This window comes from Dioscorea cayenensis, unplaced genomic scaffold (assembly GCF_009730915.1).
Source record: "Dioscorea cayenensis subsp. rotundata cultivar TDr96_F1 unplaced genomic scaffold, TDr96_F1_v2_PseudoChromosome.rev07_lg8_w22 25.fasta BLBR01001342.1, whole genome shotgun sequence".
Taxonomy (NCBI): domain Eukaryota; kingdom Viridiplantae; phylum Streptophyta; class Magnoliopsida; order Dioscoreales; family Dioscoreaceae; genus Dioscorea; species Dioscorea cayenensis.
The window spans coordinates 6,272-27,011 of NW_024087733.1; the positions used below are offsets into that span (position 1 = coordinate 6,272).

Below are 20,740 nucleotides of genomic sequence, written 5' to 3' on the forward strand. Positions count from 1 at the left end.
CTTAGAATTATCAAGCTGATTCTGTTGCTGTTTGAAGGGCTATCTGGGTTGGAAACCAATTTCTCTAAAACATGCCTATACTCCACTAACGTTAACCAACTTCCGGATGAGTGCTCGGTGCAAACGTTTAAGTGTGAGTTGGGCCTTCTCCGGGTTTAATTATCTCGGCATCCCTGTTTCAGGGAGGCGTCCTCGGAAGCATGATTGGGAGGTTTTGATTGCTAAAGTGAGAGGACGATTGTCTTCTTGGAATTCGACTTTTCTGTCCATTGGGGGTCGTCTCACCTTGATTAATTCGGTTTTATCGGCATTGCCGACATATTGGATGTCAATGTACCGACTCCCTATGTGGGTAATTAAGGATATCGATAGGATTAGAAGATATTTTTTATGGTCGGCCCCGACATCGAGCACCCGGGTTGTAGGCTGGTGGCTTGGAAGAATTTATGTCGTTCCAAGGAGCAAGGGGGGTGGGGCATTCTGGACTTAAACTCCTTCAACTTAGCCTTGTTAGGGAAATGGATGTGGAAACTTGGATCGGGCTCGAACTGGGGTGGTGTGCAAGTGCTGAAATTTAATTATATTGATCCTATTGGTGTTTTGTCTAGGCGACCAAGAGGAAGAGTGTCTTACTTTTGGGCGGGGGTGTCTAATTGCCTCTCGGCTTTTCGTGCTTGTGTTACTGTTGAGATCCACTCTGGCGCTGGCTCGTTTTTTTAGCAGGATAGATGGTTAAACGGCCTTGCACCGATGAATATTTGGCCGGATGAATTTCTTGAGACTGCTAGGCCAAATGGAACCGTTCGGGAGCTAGTCTCCTTACTTTCAAGATCGCCTTTTGCTGAAGCTCCCGGAATGACGCAGTTCATTTCGGACCTAAGCATATCGACTGATATGGATAAGGATCTTAAGAGGTGGAGTCTTACGAGGCACGGCGCTTTCTCTGTCAAATCCTTCTACTGCTTCCTCAATGAGGGGGGCTTGCGCTGTCCTATTGCCAATTTTTTTTTTGAAAAGGGCCATGCCCAAGAAAGGTCAATGTTTTTAATTGGCTTGCGTGGAAGAACAAGATTCTCACTTTAGAAAATCTTGCTAAACGCCGTTGCAACAAGTTGCCGATGGACACCTGTGTTTTGTGTCACTCGGCGGTTGAATCCTCTGATCACCTTTTCCTTCAATGTCGTTTGGCTCTAGGAGTGTGGGCGCATCTGAGTGGGGTTTTTCATTTGCCGAATCTGCCCCACTCGATGTCGCAAGTGTGGGGTAATTGGAGAGCGGCTTGGCGGCCTTCGGCAAGGGTGTTTGGGGATGGGGTGGTTAAGGCATTTGTTTGGTCCATTTGGCTTTCACAAAATGATTGTATCTTCTCTGCTAATTGTGCAAGCATGCACTCTATCTTGCTGAAAACTGATCATCTGATTCTATCTTTGGTTCTCTGCAGCTCCCGATGGTTTGAGAGTAAAGTTTGAGGACTCCATCACTGCTGTTCGTCGCAGTTTAGAGTTCCTTGGACCTCGCGCGGAGGAGGTGGATGGTGCCCCTTCTCTTGAGGAGTCCCCGGTCATTCGAGAGGTGTAGTCTTGTTGATTTGCGTCTTTTTGGGGTTCCGGAGGAGACCCGTTGTTCCTCCTGTTTTGGTTTTTGTTCCACGTCGTGTGGAATAACTGTTGTTGCTTGTGCTTTGTTGGACCCTTTTATTAATGCATGTGGTATATCCACTTCTTCAAAAATAATAATTAGTCCCATAATTCAATTTTTAAAACTTATTAGTATTGGACATGACTATATTAATTTTAAGTTTGATATATTTGTAGATTAATATATATGATTCATCTTGGCTAGATCTAGTGATATAAATTTGATTTTAAAATAAGGGTTTGTCAAACTTATTGACATAATTTTGGATTTTTTTTTTTTAAGAAAAAAAAAATCCATCTGTTTATATGTAAAATTATTCAATTAAATTAAAAATTGTAAATCCTTCTTATATGTATTTTAATTTTAATTTTTTTTTTATAAATATGTCTAAAAACTTTGATCTCTCATTCAAATTTAAAGTTTTTTATAAATAACTATTGACTTGTGTAGTAGATTGTTAATTAGATGGTGAATGGTAGACCCGAAGTCAAATCCCTAGGTTAGCAGTATTGTTTTGTAGTATTACGGAAATACTAATCAACACTATTCATTTATTGTTTATTGGATCCATGTAAAAGGATGCCGTTTCCTTCTCTCCGAGGTTGTACACCACGAGAATTTATTAGTTCGATTTTGTTCCTAAAATTCTTCTGAACATACACATAATAAAACTCCAATCACTCCATGTGACTTCTGATTGAGTTAATAAAAATCTAGGAGGTCAATAAGCTATCGTAACTGGTGTACCATCATACCTATTTTTCCTTTAACAATGTTGCGAGGTGTGACTTATCACCTTTATATAAAAAATTAAAAAAAAAAAATTATAAGCTCTGATTACGGTAGTAATATAGTTTCAAATTTCTAAATCTATCTTAATAACCTAATTTTTTGTTTTATATTTGCTAATCCTATATTTGATGTGAATTTCTTGCCTCCATTCGTTGTTTGAGTCTCCTCGGGTAAGTGAGTAGTGAGGATCAAAAAAGAAAACTCAAGTATCAATGTCAAGAGCATTGATAAAATTTACAATGTATAGTTGAATTAATGATTAAAGTTTATAAATGAATTAATTACACTGTGCTCACATATCTTATGGTGTTGGAAATCATGAGATAAGGAGAAAATACAAAATACTGCCATTTTAAAATATTTGAGAAATAACTGGATTAATATTGGATATAGAATATATATATTGGGCGGCTTCATTCTGATAATATATTTCATTCATTCTCTTTTAGAGTCTCTTTCACTACTATAAAGAAGAGTTAATATATATAGATGATATAATAGTTGTGTTCCCAATAGGGTCAGCCTAGGCATAGGGAACCCAAATTTATGTCTATGCCCCATAATTCATATATTTTTTTAAAAAAATTATATTTAATATTTTCATTTAGTATTATCCCATTCATACCATTATCAAGATTTTAATTTTTTTTAAACTATAAAATGTGTAACAAATTTGGATTACGCCCCAATGTTTCATGGCCTCTCAATTCATTTTTTAATTATATTTTACAATTTTATTTACTACCATCCTATAATCCTATCCATATAATTTTTTGAAAATTTAAAAAAAAATTCACAGTATGCTTTCTTTTTTAAATTTTTTTTTATTTAACATTTTTATTTATTATCATTTTATAATCCAATCCACATAATTATAATTTAAAAAAATTAATTATGTTTTTAAACTCTAAAATTTATCTTATTTAATTTATGATAATATTTTTTATTTTTATTATATAATTTATTATTTAATAAAAATAAATAAATAAATATTTATTATTTGCTTAAGGCCCCATTTTCTCTAAGACCGGGCCGGTTCCCATGTACTTTTACTTTGGTGTAAGTGGCCTCTATAAGTTACACTGTTTAATAAAATGTTATTCCTAAGCAATCAAATGGTCCCTCTAGGTTAAAGAAAGCCTAAAACACAAGTAATGAATAAATGCTCAACAAAATCCGACACTTGAATAGTTCATAAAGTTACGCATTTCCTGACGCTTTTTCCTTCCAAATTAATTTGCTACCATAATTTTAAATATATATATATATATGTCCCCCCCTGAGTACATTAACGTCCAGTTGTTCTCATGGTCTCTCAAGAACAAAACTATGTTGTGGATATACAACAGAGAAACAAAAAAAAACAGCATTGGATGATGACCATCCAAGATCAAGTGAAGAAGCACAACCCTGCCTGCCAAAGACCAGATATTGAGCAAAACACTCATAATTTAGTAATAAAAATATATTAATAAAATAATATGAATAAATTAGAAGGTACAGATATGGCGAACCTGTAATGGTTGTATATGTTAGAGATGTTCTTTCAATTAATTAATAAGATAACTGTTTTTGGTTTATTTCAATTAATAATTTGATATGTCAAAAGTTTGATAAAGATGATAAATAATGCTAATTGATGTTATAAGGCTTGATGTTTTTATGACCAAGGGTGAGTGTGAGATTCAAACCTTAAATCTGCATGTGACTAAAGAGTTTGATTTGGTTTGAGTTTTAATAAAATTTCCAATTATCAATTGACCATATGATTTTATTCTCAATCAAGAGCGGGGTTTATTGTTCAGTTATCGTAGAGAGGGGCACGGGCCGGTTAACCAGGCCCGCCTGGTCTGACTCGGTGGATCACGGGTCAACTGAAAGCAACAGGACCCGGCCTGACAAGCCTTCAAACCCATCAGGTCTGAGCCCAACCCGTTAGGCCCTGCGGGTTTTTCATTTATTTTTTAATTATCATATTAAAATTAAAAACTCAAAGTTGTTGATGGGATTTGAACCATTGGTCAATTTGTAGAGACTTTCACCTCCTAGGCATTCTTTCCAACTTTCTTATGATAATAGATGTTAAAAAAATATATAAAATTATATTTCAAATCAAGTTTTTAAAATAATTCTAAAAATAAAAAATAATTTTAATAAATTAGATGAAGTTAAGACACCTACAAAATTTCAAAATATTTTTTTAAAAAAATCTTCCACTAAATACATTTACACTAAATTCATTTATCTATTTAATTAAATTATTGGTACATTTTTTATGTGATAAATATTAGTTTTTTAAATTTTTTATTGGAGTTGTTAATTATTTATCTATTTATAACTATTGAGATGTATCTAAGATTTGGTTTAATTAGTTATTTTTCATAGCTTATTGTTTATATTTCTTATATATTATTAAACTAAAATCACTTGATTCAATTGATTAGCGGTATTAAAATTAAATTCTTGTGTGGTGTGCGGAGTGATAAAAGTTATAATCCTTGTTGAAAAAAAAAATACATAAGTGATATCGCAACCCACACTAACATTCCATAAAGCCAAATGCTTGTTGCCCTTAAAAAAAAAAAACAAATCACACTTCCAATTATTTATATAAATTTACATTTCAATAGTGTTAAATTAATATCTAACCATAATAGGAACAACCAACTAATGTTGGTAGAGTTGGTTAGAGAATCATATTAATTTGACAAAGGTGGCGGGTTCAATACTCTGGAAGGGAGATTTATTGTTCAAATTTTTTGGCCCGTGCCCCCCTCTAATTATCAATGTCAACTTATTAATATATCTCTAATAAAAAAAACTCAAAACAATGACAAAAACAAGTATATTTTATTTGTTCCTAACAAATGAGGTTTTTTTGCTCAACTTATTAATAACTCCGCACTGTTTGGATTGCCTTGCGTAAACAAAAAAAAAAAACAATCTTTTTTTAAGTCTATCAGAAGACCATCTTTTAGAAGTGCTTTAATTAATAAAATAATCAGTTTAAATTTAGATATGACAATTCATAAATGTTTTTATACTTAAGAAGTTATTTATTTTATTTTTTTGAGGTAAATGTGGATAAACCACAGATTTATTGGAAAAAAAACAATACAGAAATAAAAGCCTCTCACCAGAAGTAAGAGGGTACAACAAACACAACATAAAGTACATAAAAGCAAAAAATAAAAAGAGGGGAAGAGGAAGTCTAGAAAGGCGGAAGGCACCATCTTGCATCTCATGCCTGTCTAAATAAAAGAAGGAGCAACTACTCCTGAGCTATATCATGAGCAGGATTGCCAGCAGTATCAAGGTCTCTAGCACTTAGGAAACTGAGGGAGCGCTTAATTTTCTGCGAAGCTTCATTGAGTGATTGTTAATGTTTATCAGCAACTTCAAGAGGATCATCAGGTATTTTTTTCTTGGAGGAGCGTGGAGGGACAGGAACAAACCCTGCTTCTTCATTCCAGCGTCCAGAAGCTTCTTGGGCCTGTCACTCCTTCTAAGTTGCTTAGGATCAGGAAGAAGTTTTTTTGGAAGATTTTCCAAAATACAGGAGTCATCAGGCACAGGATCAGCTGAAGGTGGATCACAGTCAAATTGATTGAGGTTGTCTTCATCAATAAAAGAGTCCTCATCTTCCATGTCATTCTCCAGGATATTCTCTTCTTCTCCCCAGTCTAGAAGTTCTTCATCAGAGGGAATATCTAATGGAGAATTTTGGGGTGAAGGGTCTTGAGAGTAAAATTTTCCAGTATTGATGCATGGCACTAAAGTCCAACCACCATGAATGAAGATCCATTTGTATCCTTCAGGGATTGGGATTAGCGGGGGAAGGGGTTGAAGATGAGAAGGGAGATTTTCCTTCAAAGATGGGTCAGGTGGTGCTTTCTGGTCAGGATCTGACTTAGAGCGAGTTTGTTGTGTATCACGAGGCATAAATACCTTCCCAAATGAAGGATCAAATATATCCGTTTGTTGTTGATCCTTAGGAATTAAATCAGCATCTAATGGAGGATCAGAGGAATGCTTATCTCGATGCATGATCATCCTGTGAGAATAGGATGGAATAGGATCAGAAGAATGACCATCATGAGGCATCTGATCAGGCGGAGATATGATCAGGGAGCTGATCTCGAGGATTAGAACGATCAAATGAGATCTTATCCTGTAGCTTAATTAAAAATTCTTTTGATTTGCAAGAATAAGTGGAAGTGCAATCACGAGGCAGAAGGGACGATTGCATAGAGCCAAGGAATATAGTGGAGTTCTCATCACGAGACGAAGGAACGGCCTGTGAGAGTCCAGTCATTACATCCCCGCTGTTAGGCAACAGTTTGTCGACTTCCTTGGAGTTCTCATGAAGAACCAGTGGGATCTCTGAGATTCCGGCAAGCTTCCAATCAATAACGGGAGGAGGAGCGTCTCCCTGAGATCCACTTGTCTTAATCCTCGTTGATTAGCCAAGACCGGAGCAGCGCTCAACGGTCTCGCTGGAGGAGATATTGATAGGAGGTATATCAACCGGAGCGACGCTCGACGATCTCACCGGAGGAAAGATGAGAGGTTCCTTACCCTTATCGGTTTTAGGAACATAAAAGGCATTGTGACTGGTCGACGCTGGCTTGAGCTGAGAGCGAGGGTGAGACACCGGTCCTTGAACAACCTTAGATCGGAGAATGTGAACTCCATCATCCTCCAGTTTGACGAGGAAGCTTCTGACGCCAACATCCACCGTGACCTCCAGCGGGAAGTGGACCGAGGGTTTGAGTCTCACCAAAGTTCGCAGGTGTTCCAGGGTAACGTTCTCCTTCTTTTGCACGTAGATCAGGTCATCGATCGGTCGGAGGATCTCGACGATCGAGTCCCAGTTCCAACAATGAAGTGGAAGGTTAGTGATTCTGATCCAGTTATAATTTCCAGCTGCTACCGCGTGGGATCCAAATTTAGCAGTCCAGTGAGAGAGGGAGATGCAGCAGGGTCCGTGAGATGATTTAAGATAGATCGGGCTTCTCTTCACCACCATTGCCACATCTCGAGCAGAGGCCATTGTGAGGATGAAATCGTCTTTGAAGGGAGTTATTTTGTTCAAGCAGTGAGAAAGAGAGGTGTGAAGTGAGCGAGTGCTGGCGTTGCCGGATAAGACTTTAATAACCACCATTTTTTTCAGGTCTTCTTTCGATTTTATTTCTAGAAATACTTTTCCAACCCGAAAATATTAAATTTGGCATATATAATATTTGGCTAATTGAGAGCTTTCCATTTGCTTAGAGCCTTAGACTTAGAGTACTCCATTCTTTATTACTAATTATCATCATCATCATCTTCATCATGACTTTATAATAATATACTCCATCCGTTCTTTTTTATCTATCGTAATTAACCGAATCTCACATACCAAAAAATTTAGTTATTTCACAAAATTTTATACAAAATTAGTTATTTTTTTAAAATTACCCCTAATTTATATCTTAATATTTCTCTCTCATATTTAATTCCAAAAAGAGAATTGAATAAAATGTTTAGGACAATTTTGAAAAAAAAATAATAAATGCTTCTTGATGTTAAAAAAAAATGACAAATAAAAAGGAACATGGATTTATGACAAATAAAAAGGAACAGAGGGAATATACTAATTAATAATGTATAGATCATTCCAACTATTTTAATTAAAATCTTCCTTCCTGAAATCAAAATTAACAAAAAAAAAAGAGACTATTCAAAAATAAATAGTATACATTTTATAAAAAAAGAAGAATTTTAAAAAAATTTAGAGTTCATTCCGTTAGAGAAGTTTTTTTCAAAGCTTTTAACAAGTAGGTAAGAACAAAGGCTAGCCAGGAAAAATTAATCGCTACGAGTAATGATGATGAATGATATAATATGCCTCTTGCAATAAAAAAGAAATACTATTATCTACAAAAGTGTGACATTGGGAAAAAAAAAATTAGATGGTCATTATTATTTAAAATTTTTCAGAATTACTTTCTCCGGGAAAGTTTTAAAACAACACCAAAAACTGAAAAAATCTCTCTCAAGGTGCTACTCCCTCCATTTCTAGGCTAATTTATTAAAATATTGTTTTTTTTAATTATTTTCTTAAATGCGTATTTCCGTAATTATTTACCGAAATACGCATTTTATATTTTTTTTTATTATTATTTTTTAAACAGCCGGTCCCACTCTAATTTTTTAATATTTAAATTTAATTTTTTAAAAAAACAGAGGGGCCCGTTATTTTTTTAATATTAAGTTTTTATTTTTTTAAGAACTACGGGTCCCGATAGTTTTTAAATTAAAAACATTTTACATTCAAACCCTTATAATTTTCATTAATTTTTCTTATAACTTATTTTTTCTCACTTCTACTATGTTATTTTTACTTTCACTAATTATAACCGGCTGTTAATAATTTAAATAAATAATTTTAATATTTTTTCATCATAAGGGGGTTGTTGGGATGAATTATTGGTGGCAATTGGTACCTACCACATTCATGAGAGCCATTGGATGAAATTGATCTTAGCCATCCATTTATTAGGTGGAGGCCTATATAAACCCTCCAAATTCTTTTTTTAAAACACACAAGTATTTCTATAAGAAAAAAATTATCAATATAGAGAAGCTCTTCTTTAAAATTTTTGTCATTGTAGTTTTTTTATTTTCTTGCAATGTTATTTTATTTTTTTACATTAAATCTAGCAAAATTCATATTCTTGTTATACTGAACGAAGGAGACAACCTTGGTCGAGAGGAACACCCGACCAAGGCCCGGTGAGGAAACTCTTGACGAAAGAATAAGTTTCCACTACGGTTTGCTAGTTACTCAATTTTTGATCAATGGACTCGGGTATGTTTTTTTCTATCCATGTTAACTAGTTGACTTTCATATAAGCTTCCTCTTTTGCTTTTTTTATTAAAACATTTTTTTAATTATTTACCGAATTACGTATTCCTATAAGTATTTATGGAAATATACATTTTATATTTTTTTAATATTTTTTTAACTTAACGGTCCACTCACACTTTTTTTCATTTTCTACAACAGCAGAAAAATCACTTGCTTTGGTTTACTATAATGGTTCAATCACTACAAGTGAGGAGACGGCAATATTTTCATCGGATGATCATTCTTGTTTTTATATAGAAAGATGATATCTCTTTAGCCAATTTAAAGAGAACTATTAAAGAAAAATATAGAAATTACGGATGATCAAATAATTACACACATCAAATATCGTATGCCTATTTCCTCAAGTCAAGGTAAGATCTACTATTGGTCTTTCAAATTACATAATGACCGAGATGTTCAAATGATGTTCAGTTGCCATCAAGCATTTCATGATGTTCAAGTTATAGAATTGTATGTGGAGCTTAGTGTTGTGACTTCCACTGGTGGTTTTTCTCAACACCAAATTAATAGAAATGACAACATTCCACCAGAAAGGCTTTCAACAGAATGGAGGGCATGGGATAATCTACAACACAATTTCAATTTCAATTTCACTGCTTCACAACAACCACCAAGCACATCAACACACCATAGAACCGATAACATTACTAGTCATGAAAATGAATTTGGTGAATATGGGAGTTCAAGCGGAGATGATCAAGATGAGGATAACTACACAGACAATAGCGAAGCAAGCTTAGAAGATTACAATGCGGAAGATGCTAACAGACAGAGAGACGGCGTAGAAATGACGATGCCGCCATATGAGCCTCCGGCACATATGAGGGCACTTGATTTAGAAGCAATGTCTGTACCAGAATTTCCTGAATACCCTTCACTATACATCAACACATTAAGAGGGGCAATGGCAGATGGAGAATTGCATGTAGGTATGCAGTTTCAAAACAAAAATGATGCTGTAACAACAATTAAGAATTATTGCTTGCAGAAGTCCGTGGAATATAAAGTAATTGAGTCGGATCCAACTCGGTATTATGGAAGATGCAAGTCATATGGCGATGGATGCAGTTGGAGAGTTCGCGCATCTTATAGTAAGAGGAAGCAAATTTGGGAGATTACAAAATACAGCGGCCCACACACTTGTACAACAGCGATGGTTTCCCAAGATCATTCAAAGCTAGATTCAAACATGATTTCCCATTGTATACAGGCACTAGTCAAGGAGAAGCCATCTATCAACGTCTCTGTTTTGATAGCGGAGATCAGGAACCGATATGGGTACACACCAACATATAAAAAGATATGGATTGCAAAACAAAAAGCGATTGAATCTGCATTCGGTAACTGGGAGGAGTCATACAATGAGTTACCGAAATGGCTAGCAACATTACAACAATTTGTCCCTGGGATAATAATCGATCTCCAGACTCAACCAGCATATAATGGAAATTACCCGGTACGTGATACTAATATTTTCCATAGGCTCTTTTGGAGTTTCCCTTCATGTGTAGAGGCTTTCAAATATTGTAAGCCGGTAGTACAGATAGATGGTACACATCTTTATGGAAAATATAAAGGGACTTTGTTGATGGCAATTGCACAAGATGGCAATAAAAACATTCTTCCAATTGCATTTGCCATTGTGGAAGGAGAGACGTTAGATGCATGGCGTTTCTTCTTAGAGCATCTACTAGCAGACGTGACACCACAAGAAGGCATATGTTTTATTTCTGACCGTCACCAATCTATCAAAGGAGCATTTAGAGCAATTGGCCGTCAGATGAATCCTCCTCACGCCTATCATGTTTATTGTATTAGACATATATCTGCGAACTTCATGCGTCGTTTCAAAAATAAAGAAATGCAACGAATAGTTGTTAACATTGGTAAGTTGTAAATCTAAATTTTAATAGTTTCAATCTCTCATTGTTATTTTTTTAAAAAAAAATTTTTTTTGGTTATTAATGTAGGGTACTCAAAAACATCTCATGATTTTAACTATTGGTATGACGTACTTCGAGACTTTGACATAGAGGCAACGAGGTGGTTAGATAACATACCTCGGGAGAAGTGGGCTCAATCATTTGACATCGAAGGTCGAAGGTATGGTCATATGACCACCAACCTAGCTGAATGTGTTAACTCAGTGTTAAAAGGAACAAGGAACCTTCCTATAACAGCCTTAGTTAAGTCAACTTACTTTCGACTTGCTGAGTTATTTGTAAGGAAAGGTGTACATGCACACGCTCAAATTGCATCAGGTCAAATATTCTCGGAAGTGCTAATGAAGACAATTCAGGAAAATCAACAAACAGCATGTAGCATTTATGTTCGTCAATTTGATCGTGAAGAAAATTCTTTTATGGTAGATGAAATGGCACCACCTCAATGCGGTGGTATAGCTGGTAGTTACCGCATTGATTTGAGAAAACGATGGTGTGATTGCGGTGAGTTTCAAACACTTCATTTTTCTTGTCGTCATGTCCTTGCAGTGTATGCATATATTCATCTACATTGGCAAGCATATGTAGATAATGTTTATAGGCTTCAGACAATTTTTAATGTATACCATAAAGAGTTTCAGCCAATGTCAAATGAGAGATACTGGAACCCCTATAATGGTCCACGTTTATATCCTGATCTTACTAATCGCGAAGACCGACTCGGGGACGTCCAAAATCCAGTAGAATTCAGTAATGAAATGGATATAAGAAAAAGGCGGTCAACCAAAGCGTTGTGGTTTATGTCATGAATGAAGGTCATAATCGTCGAAATTGTTCGAATCGTCACTGGTCCAAGTAGTATGCCATAATGTTTATTGAATTATTTTTATAATATATGTAATTGTTTTAGTTCATTCAAAAATATCAAGTGAGTTTGGTTTAGTTATGGGAGTAATTTTTTTACATGTGAATTTTTTTAAATATTTAAAAATTTTTATTATATTGAAAAAAAATATTAAAATTATTTATTTAAATTATTAACTGTACGGGTTATAATTAGTGAAAGTAAAAATAACATAGTAGAAGTGAGAAAAAATAAGTTATAAGAAAAATTAATGAAAGTTATAAGGGTTTGAATGTAAAATGTTTTTAATTTAAAAACTATCGGGACCCGCAGTTCTTAAAAAAATAAAAACTTAATATTAAAAAAATAACGGACCCCTCTGTTTTTTTAAAAAATTAAATTTAAATATTAAAAAATTAGAGTGGGACCGGCTGTTTAAAAAAAATAATAAAAAAATATAAAATGCACATTTCCGTAAATAATTACGGAAATGCGCATTTAAGGAAATAATTAAAAAAAAACAATATTTTAATAAATTAGCCCCATTTCTAAAATAAATAATTAATCCAAAAAATTATGGTTGGCTTAAAAATCTTTAACTAATTCCATAAAAACTTCTTGGAAAAAAAAGGACCAATCTGAACAAGGTCTACAAAGATCAAGAAGCCAATGACTATTAATAGCTTATGAATGACGCTCTAACAAAATATTATTCCAAAGTAAATCACATAAAAAATCAAAACAAAGTCCCATTAATGTGATGAAGGTGCTACTTAAGAACACTGTTCCTTTCTTGGAAAAGAAGACGATAATCAACAAGTACATGCAAGATGCCAATAAATTAAGAAGATCTCTTCCTTGAAGTGTTTATAAAGTCATATATGTCATTTCTTGTTATTTAATTTGCAAACCTTTTAAATACAAATTCCTTGTGTATGTACTCATAACATAACCATCCCAAAAACCAACATGACAACCTCCACTAGAGAATGCCATGTGATGGACAACGAGATCTATTGAAGGGAACCATTGAAGAGGAGATGGTTACACTCGACCCAAACATTGATCAGAAAGAGCCATGGGAGGCCAGCCTTTACGAAGAAATGGAGAAATTCAAACCTGAAGTGCAGGAACAGCTATGGAATAAAAGATCCATATATCATCTGCCAGCATTCAGCAAGTTGTCGAAAGCCTCAACCGTGTTAACACCTCAAGTCGTTTCTTTCGGTCCCTACCACCACGGTGAACCAAACTTGAAGTTGGTCGAGCACTACAAACGAAAGACACTCCTATATTTCCTCCATGACGCCAAACTTCGCCCAGGAAATGTTATCAATGCAATGAAAGGTGTCGTGGAGGAATTGCAAGCACATTATGAATATTTAGAAGACAAATGGAAAAACAAAATGGAATTTGTGAAACTTATGGTCACCGATGGTTGCTTCATGTTAGAGCTTCTACGAGGCGATTTTTCTAAGTTTCCCACTAATGATCCTATATTTGGTGACCATGCAGCTAGCCACATAATTCCTCATATAAAGAAGGACATGCTTATGCTGGAGAATCAACTTCCATTGCTGGTTCTCAAGACGTTATTATTGGAGGAGAGGAGCCGGAGGAATGAGTCACCAGACTTATTATTGGAGAGGAGCCGGAGGAATGAGTCACCAGAGTCATCAGACTCACCATCAGAGGTAATTATATATGCATAAAAAATATAAATATATATATATATATATTTGGAGAAATCATATTTTGGTTAATTAAACTAGGGGTAATGTGGATGAGTATGAGAATGTAGGTACCCAGTGTATGACTAGGGATGGAGATTAAAGTTGTCACCCAGAGATATGGGGACAAGTTTTAAAATGTAGGTAAGAGGACGAGTATTATAGTACCTTATCCAAACCATACCCATTGCTATCCATATACTTTAATCTTTATTTTTTTATCATACATTTCCTTGTAAAATTATATGTACAGAATAATCTTATTTTTATTAATATATTCGGCATGTTTTTAAAGTATGGGTGACTGATTGGTTAGAGCATAATCTACCAATATAATAAAATACCCTCCTTTCTTCTATATATAGTGTGACGTACGTCTATAATTTTTTGGAAGCCCATCTCAGATTTATCAAACCTGGTAAAAAGGATTTATTTATCTTACACAGATAATACTGACAGACGACCAAGTCATCAACAATCTAGTCTTCAAGTTTTTCGAGATGAAAGGCATGCTTAATAACACCACCCTTCATCTGGGACTACACGTTCTTGACTTGTATAGAAAAAGTTTGTGTGAAACACAAGAAGCTTTTGGTAAGTTTTGGGAAGTAGAGCAGAAAAGGCCATATATATGTACGAATGCTTACCGCAGTGGAGCTGCACGAGGCCGGAGTTCGATTGGAGATATCCAAGAGTTATATAATCAGTCACATAGATTTCCACGAAGGCGTCCTCACGGTCCCAAATTTTGACATCAACAACGCCACAGAATCCACCTTCCTCAACCTGATCATGGCCTTCGAACACCTCCACCCCGGCCTCCGCGATGTGGTTACATCCTACATTTGCTTCTTGGGTGACTTAATTCACTCTGCCAGTGACGTTCAATTGCTCCGGTCTGCCAACATCATCCGTCTTACTGATGTGACTGACAAGGATGCTGCCGAAATTCTGAACAGGCTTACTAAAGATGTCGTGTATGAACCGATCTTTGAAGTTAACTATGTTCGTTTTAGAATAAAGAAATACAGCAGAAGGATATGCGGGAGAGTGAATAGATTGTTGAAAACGAGAGTTAAAAAATGGTTTTCTATCCTCATGAATCTACATTTCAGCAACCCTTGGTCTACTATTGGTATTATTGCTGCTGCGGTTGCGCTGGTGCTCACGTTCATCCAGACTTACTATGCAATTCTCAGCTACAAATATCCCAAGAAGTAACAATATATGTCTGAACAATCCTGCTGCATGCAATAATTGCTATTTGTTATCTCGTACCAAATGGATTGATCATATATAATTAGATTGACTTCCCAGATTGTGCGGTGATCATTGCATGCGGTTCTTGACGAAATTATTAATTCGGTGCAAACAGTATTCATTAGGTATGCAGATGATGATTGAAATGCGTCTTATTTTGATGTATGTGTGATTGATGAGTGTTTTTTTTATATATTTAAACTATTTTTTAATTGTTTGTGTGTCTGCTCAAATATGTTCCTAAACATATATTTGTTGGTTTCTCCTGTACGTTGTCAAAATAAACTTTAGTTTGATGTTTTATTTTTTTTTATTTTTTATTTTTTTATTTTTAGTTTTGCATAAAACACATAGATAGAAAAAAAAATCATCTAATTTTGCATACCATAACATATAACGATTAAGAAGAGAAGAATCCAGAAATGTGATTAATTAATTAATTAATTTTTACTTTAATTATCTCAATTGTGCAAGAAAATAGATTAACTGACATGCACATTTTATATATGTGATTAGTTTATATTTCTTCTTTTTAATAAATTTGTGGTTTATCCACTTTATTCAAAAAAAAAAAAAATTGAACAAAACTAGCATACATAAATGGAAAGCCAAAAAAGAAAAACAAAATGAAGCTTAACGCATTGATTTATATGAGTCTGTATTGATTACAATAATTCAAATAATAGTTAATATCACAAATCATCCGTTTTTTTTATATATAATCATCTGGTTTTTTTACTAATCAAATACTAAAGGGTTATTCCATCCTTTTTTTAATAAAACTTAGTTATTTTAATAAATATTTCAATAATTTTTAAAATAATAATAATATATGAATATTAAAATAGATTCATTTAAAAATAGCACATGAAATTAAAATTTAACAAAAACAATATAACAACTGTCTCTTTGCTATATGCAGCAGGGGCAATGGTGTGTTTTACATTTTTCTCATTTTCTATTTTTTTTAATAAATATGGATAAACCATTGCTTTATTCAAATAAAAAACTGAATTCCCATTTTATAATTAATATAATAAACACTATTAAATAATAATAATAATAATAATAATATATGCATATACATTGATTGATCTTCCCAAAGCTCTTTGGCTTATATCTCTTATTCATTACTTTTAAAAAATCATAAAATTTTACCAACGAAATATTCAAAACTTACAATAAGGATAAATAAAGCAAACATATTGGGAAAATAAATTGCACCCCCTAATTAAATCAAATCTGTTACCAAAACGAACTCTTTAATAATCAAGCAAAACGGGTGGATTAAAATTCATGCAAAACCAAAGGCCATGCGCAGAAGTTGCTCCTCTATAAATTACTCGCAAACCCTCTCTCAAAAGTGCCACACTTCCTCTTCTTGCATGCCTACTACCATGAAGGCATTCAAGGAGGTAACCTAATATAATACTATATATATATATATATAATCAAAATGAAATTTCCTCACAAAATGATTATAAATAAATAAATTTATTTTATTTAGAAATTCCTCAATGTTGCCATCATTAGAGAGCATTCATTTTTCATGCATTGCCGACAAAAAAATGATTAAAATGAAGTGATGACTAATGTAATGCATGCATTGATTGTTTCAGAGGAAGGAGTGGACGCCGGTGCCGGAGTTTGGAGAATGGGACCGGAACAATGGGTCACCGGATTATTCGATGGTGTTCTCGAATGCTCGTGCGAATAGGAAGCAGAGGAAGACAACGATCGACCGTTCGAGCTTCGCAGCATCTACCGACGATGAACTTATACTGCCACAAGGTCACCAGCCACTTCCATCCCTTCCGCCACCGCCACCACCACCTCCTATGGTGATTTATCTATCTTTTTAATTTTTTTATTATTTTTCTTGTTATTATATTATTCTAAGATAATTCATTGCATAAGAATGATATTCATGATAATTAGCTTTCTGCATTTTATTTCCAAAGCTATATCACAAAGCAATGATTTTTTGCTTTTTGATCTTCATGCATGCATGCATGCATACGTAAGGTTGGCAACATTGAGGAAGTTTATATATTCATGTGTGGGGTTTGAATGTATATCTTTAAAGAAATATAATTGTCCATGATCAACGGATTCTTGCCTATTAATTAGTACTGGGTATTTTTTTTAAAATAGAATGTTCGTTTTGGGAGGACTTAAATCGAACTTCAAAACCAACTTAAAATAAGACAAAGATATATTGAGATATTAACTCTACGTTTGTGCTTTCTCTTAAATCAAAAACTACCTCAATTACAGGAGACAAACTCAAGATAGAGTGGGAGATAAAAGAGTTTATAATGTTTAATATAAAAATTTTAAAAATTAAGAAAAAGGAAGATATAAGAGAAGGGAAGTTAGAGATCAATTGTCTTTCCAAAGAAATTTGCTTTCTTGGGAATTTATTTGTTGTTTTTCTTGTTGTCGATCGTTTTTCTTTGGTAGTTTTTCAATTTATTTAATAAAGCCAATTTGATATTTTTTTTATGCTTTTAGTTATTAGAAAATCTATTGTTTATGGTTTGTCTGCTATTCATTCAATTTATTTAATTTCTTAATTTTTTTAATTGTGATTAAATCTACATACGTATCATATTTACTCGGGATAACCCAATGGTATGACATCAAAGTGTAAGGGGAGGTCATGAGTTCAAATCTCTCCCCCAACAGTATTGTTTCCCATACTGTTCATACACTGTTCACCCGGGATTTCTATACTATTCTCATACTGTACATATACTGTACATCCGGGTTCCAGTACTGTTTAGTACTGTTTATATTCATAAAAAAAAGGCGCCTGTCGTCTATTATTCAAAAAAAAAAATCTATTGTTTATTGTTTATTTACTCGGGTATTTTCAATCTTACAAGTATATACATACACAAATCCAAATATTGCATTGTCTGTGATTTTACTCATATCAAAGGTATCCCAATAAAATTATATTTTTATTTTTTTTAAAATACATACATAAAAATTTATCAATATAAATAAAGTAGGTAGAGGTGCAATCAAGTTGAACTGAGTTTTGAAGTGTTCAAGCTTAGTTCTCCCCTTTTCCTCTTTTCTTCTTTTTTTTTTTTCTTTTAGATTCAAGTCACACACCCCTTTGATCAGGTTAGATATTAAGAATTTAACGAGTATTGAGACCTTACCAATTCTTATGGATTCGGCTACCCGACTCACTCGGATACATGGTTGGTACACTCCTTCGTCTGTTAGCAAGTGCACGAATCATCTAGTAATAAAATACTCAAAGGGTCGGATAATCATATCCACAAAAAATAGGAATACTAATAATTACCGTAGCTTGGCAAAATTAGTTGTAGACTTAAGCATTCATGTTCAATTTGAGCTCGAATTTCTAAGGTCGAGCTCTACTGGGGTTGGTAGAGTTACGCTCAAACTTAATTTGAACCCTTTCAAAAAATATAAAAACAAGCTCAAGACAAGCTCAGCTTATAATATGCTCCTATTAGACCTAGAATATTTATAAAATACTTATAGCATATACATATAGAATAAAAGAGTTAGGTTCATTTAGTAGGCTCGCAAGCCTTAATGAGGTGAATAATGTGGGCTCAAGTTTGACTCAATTAACTATTCAAACTTGAAAGTTGCTCGGCTCAAGTGATAAATTAAACTTGAGCTCAGTTCAAAAAATATTTGTTTTTGATGAAAAAGAGCCAAGCTTATGTTCGGCTTGTTAATGAACTCATTAAGCCTGTTAGATCTAGAATATTTATGAGACATATAGCATACACATGTGATGGGAATTAAGCAACAATCTCAATAGATTGAAAACAAATAAACAATCCCCAAGCTTGCTAGATGAAGGAGAGCAACCTAAACAGAGCAAAATTGCAATCACATAAGACACCAAATTTTTATGTGGAAACCCCTTAAATCAAAGGCGAAAAAACACGGGTCAATCTTGACCAAGCTAAGCTCCACTATGATCAAATTCAGGGTACAAGAGAGTCTCAAGAACGAGCATAAATCAGAAAAATACAACTTGACCAAAACAATAGCTAAAACAAGCTATATAGGAAACAAAAGCAATATTTTGTAGCTTCTGTTTTGACCCTCATATCTCGAGCTAAGAGAAGCCAAATCACAAACTGTCTGGTGGAAATCAAGCTTTGCAAGTCTCGAACGTGCCCACAAAATTTTCAGCTCAATCGGACATCGTTTGACCCTCCAAACACCAGCTTGAAGTTGTTGCCCCTGTCAAATCCGAACCCTGCGAAAATCTGTTGTTTTTATCTTTGCGGATGCTATCTCTCCAGATTTTTTTTCACTCTCTTAACCCTAATATGATGGAAAACACTTAATAAAGTGAACCCTAATGGGCTTGAACCATTTGGGCTTTTCTCCACATAGGAAGGGAGCCTAATACCCAACAACATGTAGAATAAACGAGCTCATGTGGTTAGGCTAATTAAGCAGGTTCATGTGGCCAAATTGTGTGATGCTCGAGTTTAGCTCGATTAACTATTTGAGCTTGAAAGTCGAGCTCAATTTTGACTCCAGCTCTGCTTGTTTCCTTAATGAATGAACTTTTTTCGAATCGAGCTCCAAGTATGTTACAAACAGCTTGGTTTGTTTGTAGCTTTATACATAGTTTTTTTCAGCTCAATTTTATTCATGAAGAATTCATCTTTCCTGAGGTTATCTGTGGTATAGTATTATGCTACTCTCATAATTTAGTAGAATACATAAATATGTAATTAAAAGAGTAGATTATGAATCTTTTTGGGCTTCTTAAGATTAGAGATTCCAACTTGTGTAAAGCTTTACTCTAGATATTATATATCCTAATAAAATTTTCCAAAACTTTTTACTGCTTTTGATGGTCTATGATCATTACATTAGTGATTCTAATGAAGAACTTTATAATACAAATATAAAGTAATTGCATATGTTTTTTAATTAGCGCTTAATTTATCAGCGAATAGATACCTTCGAAAGAATTAACTAGGACATTATTCAAAAAAAAAAGAATTAACTAGGACACTAGATTAACTTATGTAACCAAAACTTTAGTTTTTATCTTAATTTTCTAATTTAAATAAAATAATACGATGTAGAGTTCAGCAAAACCAAAGGGTTCATATATAGCCCAATGACATCAGCCGCGAAAGTGTTGGTGAAAGACATTCAAAAAGTCCTAATTTAAATTCAGCTAGATGTAGCTGTGGGAATGAGCCCCCAGTTATAGGTTTTAGTCTTACAACCCAAATCTCATGTCAATTAGTGAAAAAGCATGAGCTAGATATTCAATTCTCAGCCCGTGCTCAGGGCTCTAACAGCATGTCATATTTATCAAAAAAAAAAAAAATCCAACAAACCTTTGATTCATCTGATCATAGAATATAAATGGCGTTATTTTAAGTAGAATTAAATTCATGTTTTGTTTAAATAAATTATGAGTTGTGTGTTAATTTGACATATTTTTTATATTCACTGATCATGCAGGGAAGAAAGCGGAGGCACTTTCGGAGCTATTTTAGTTGCTGTGTGATTGTCTGATTTGAGCAACAACATTCAATTGTTGTTTAATACATTAAAAAAACATAAATTTGTTTTGTTCTTTCAA

At 33.9% G+C, this 20,740-nt stretch overlaps 1 protein-coding gene across 1 annotated transcript; it reads left to right on the top strand.

Moving 5' to 3' along the window:
- The first annotated feature begins 13,096 nt into the window (after window positions 1-13,096).
- Window positions 13,097-15,347, top strand: LOC120256228 (putative UPF0481 protein At3g02645). Its single transcript, XM_039263959.1, is given in 3 exon segments — window positions 13,097-13,827; window positions 14,310-14,507; window positions 14,509-15,347. Coding segments are annotated over 3 exon segments (1,479 nt in total). The 5' UTR covers window positions 13,097-13,122; the 3' UTR covers window positions 15,085-15,347.
- The last annotated feature ends 5,393 nt before the right edge of the window (window positions 15,348-20,740 follow it).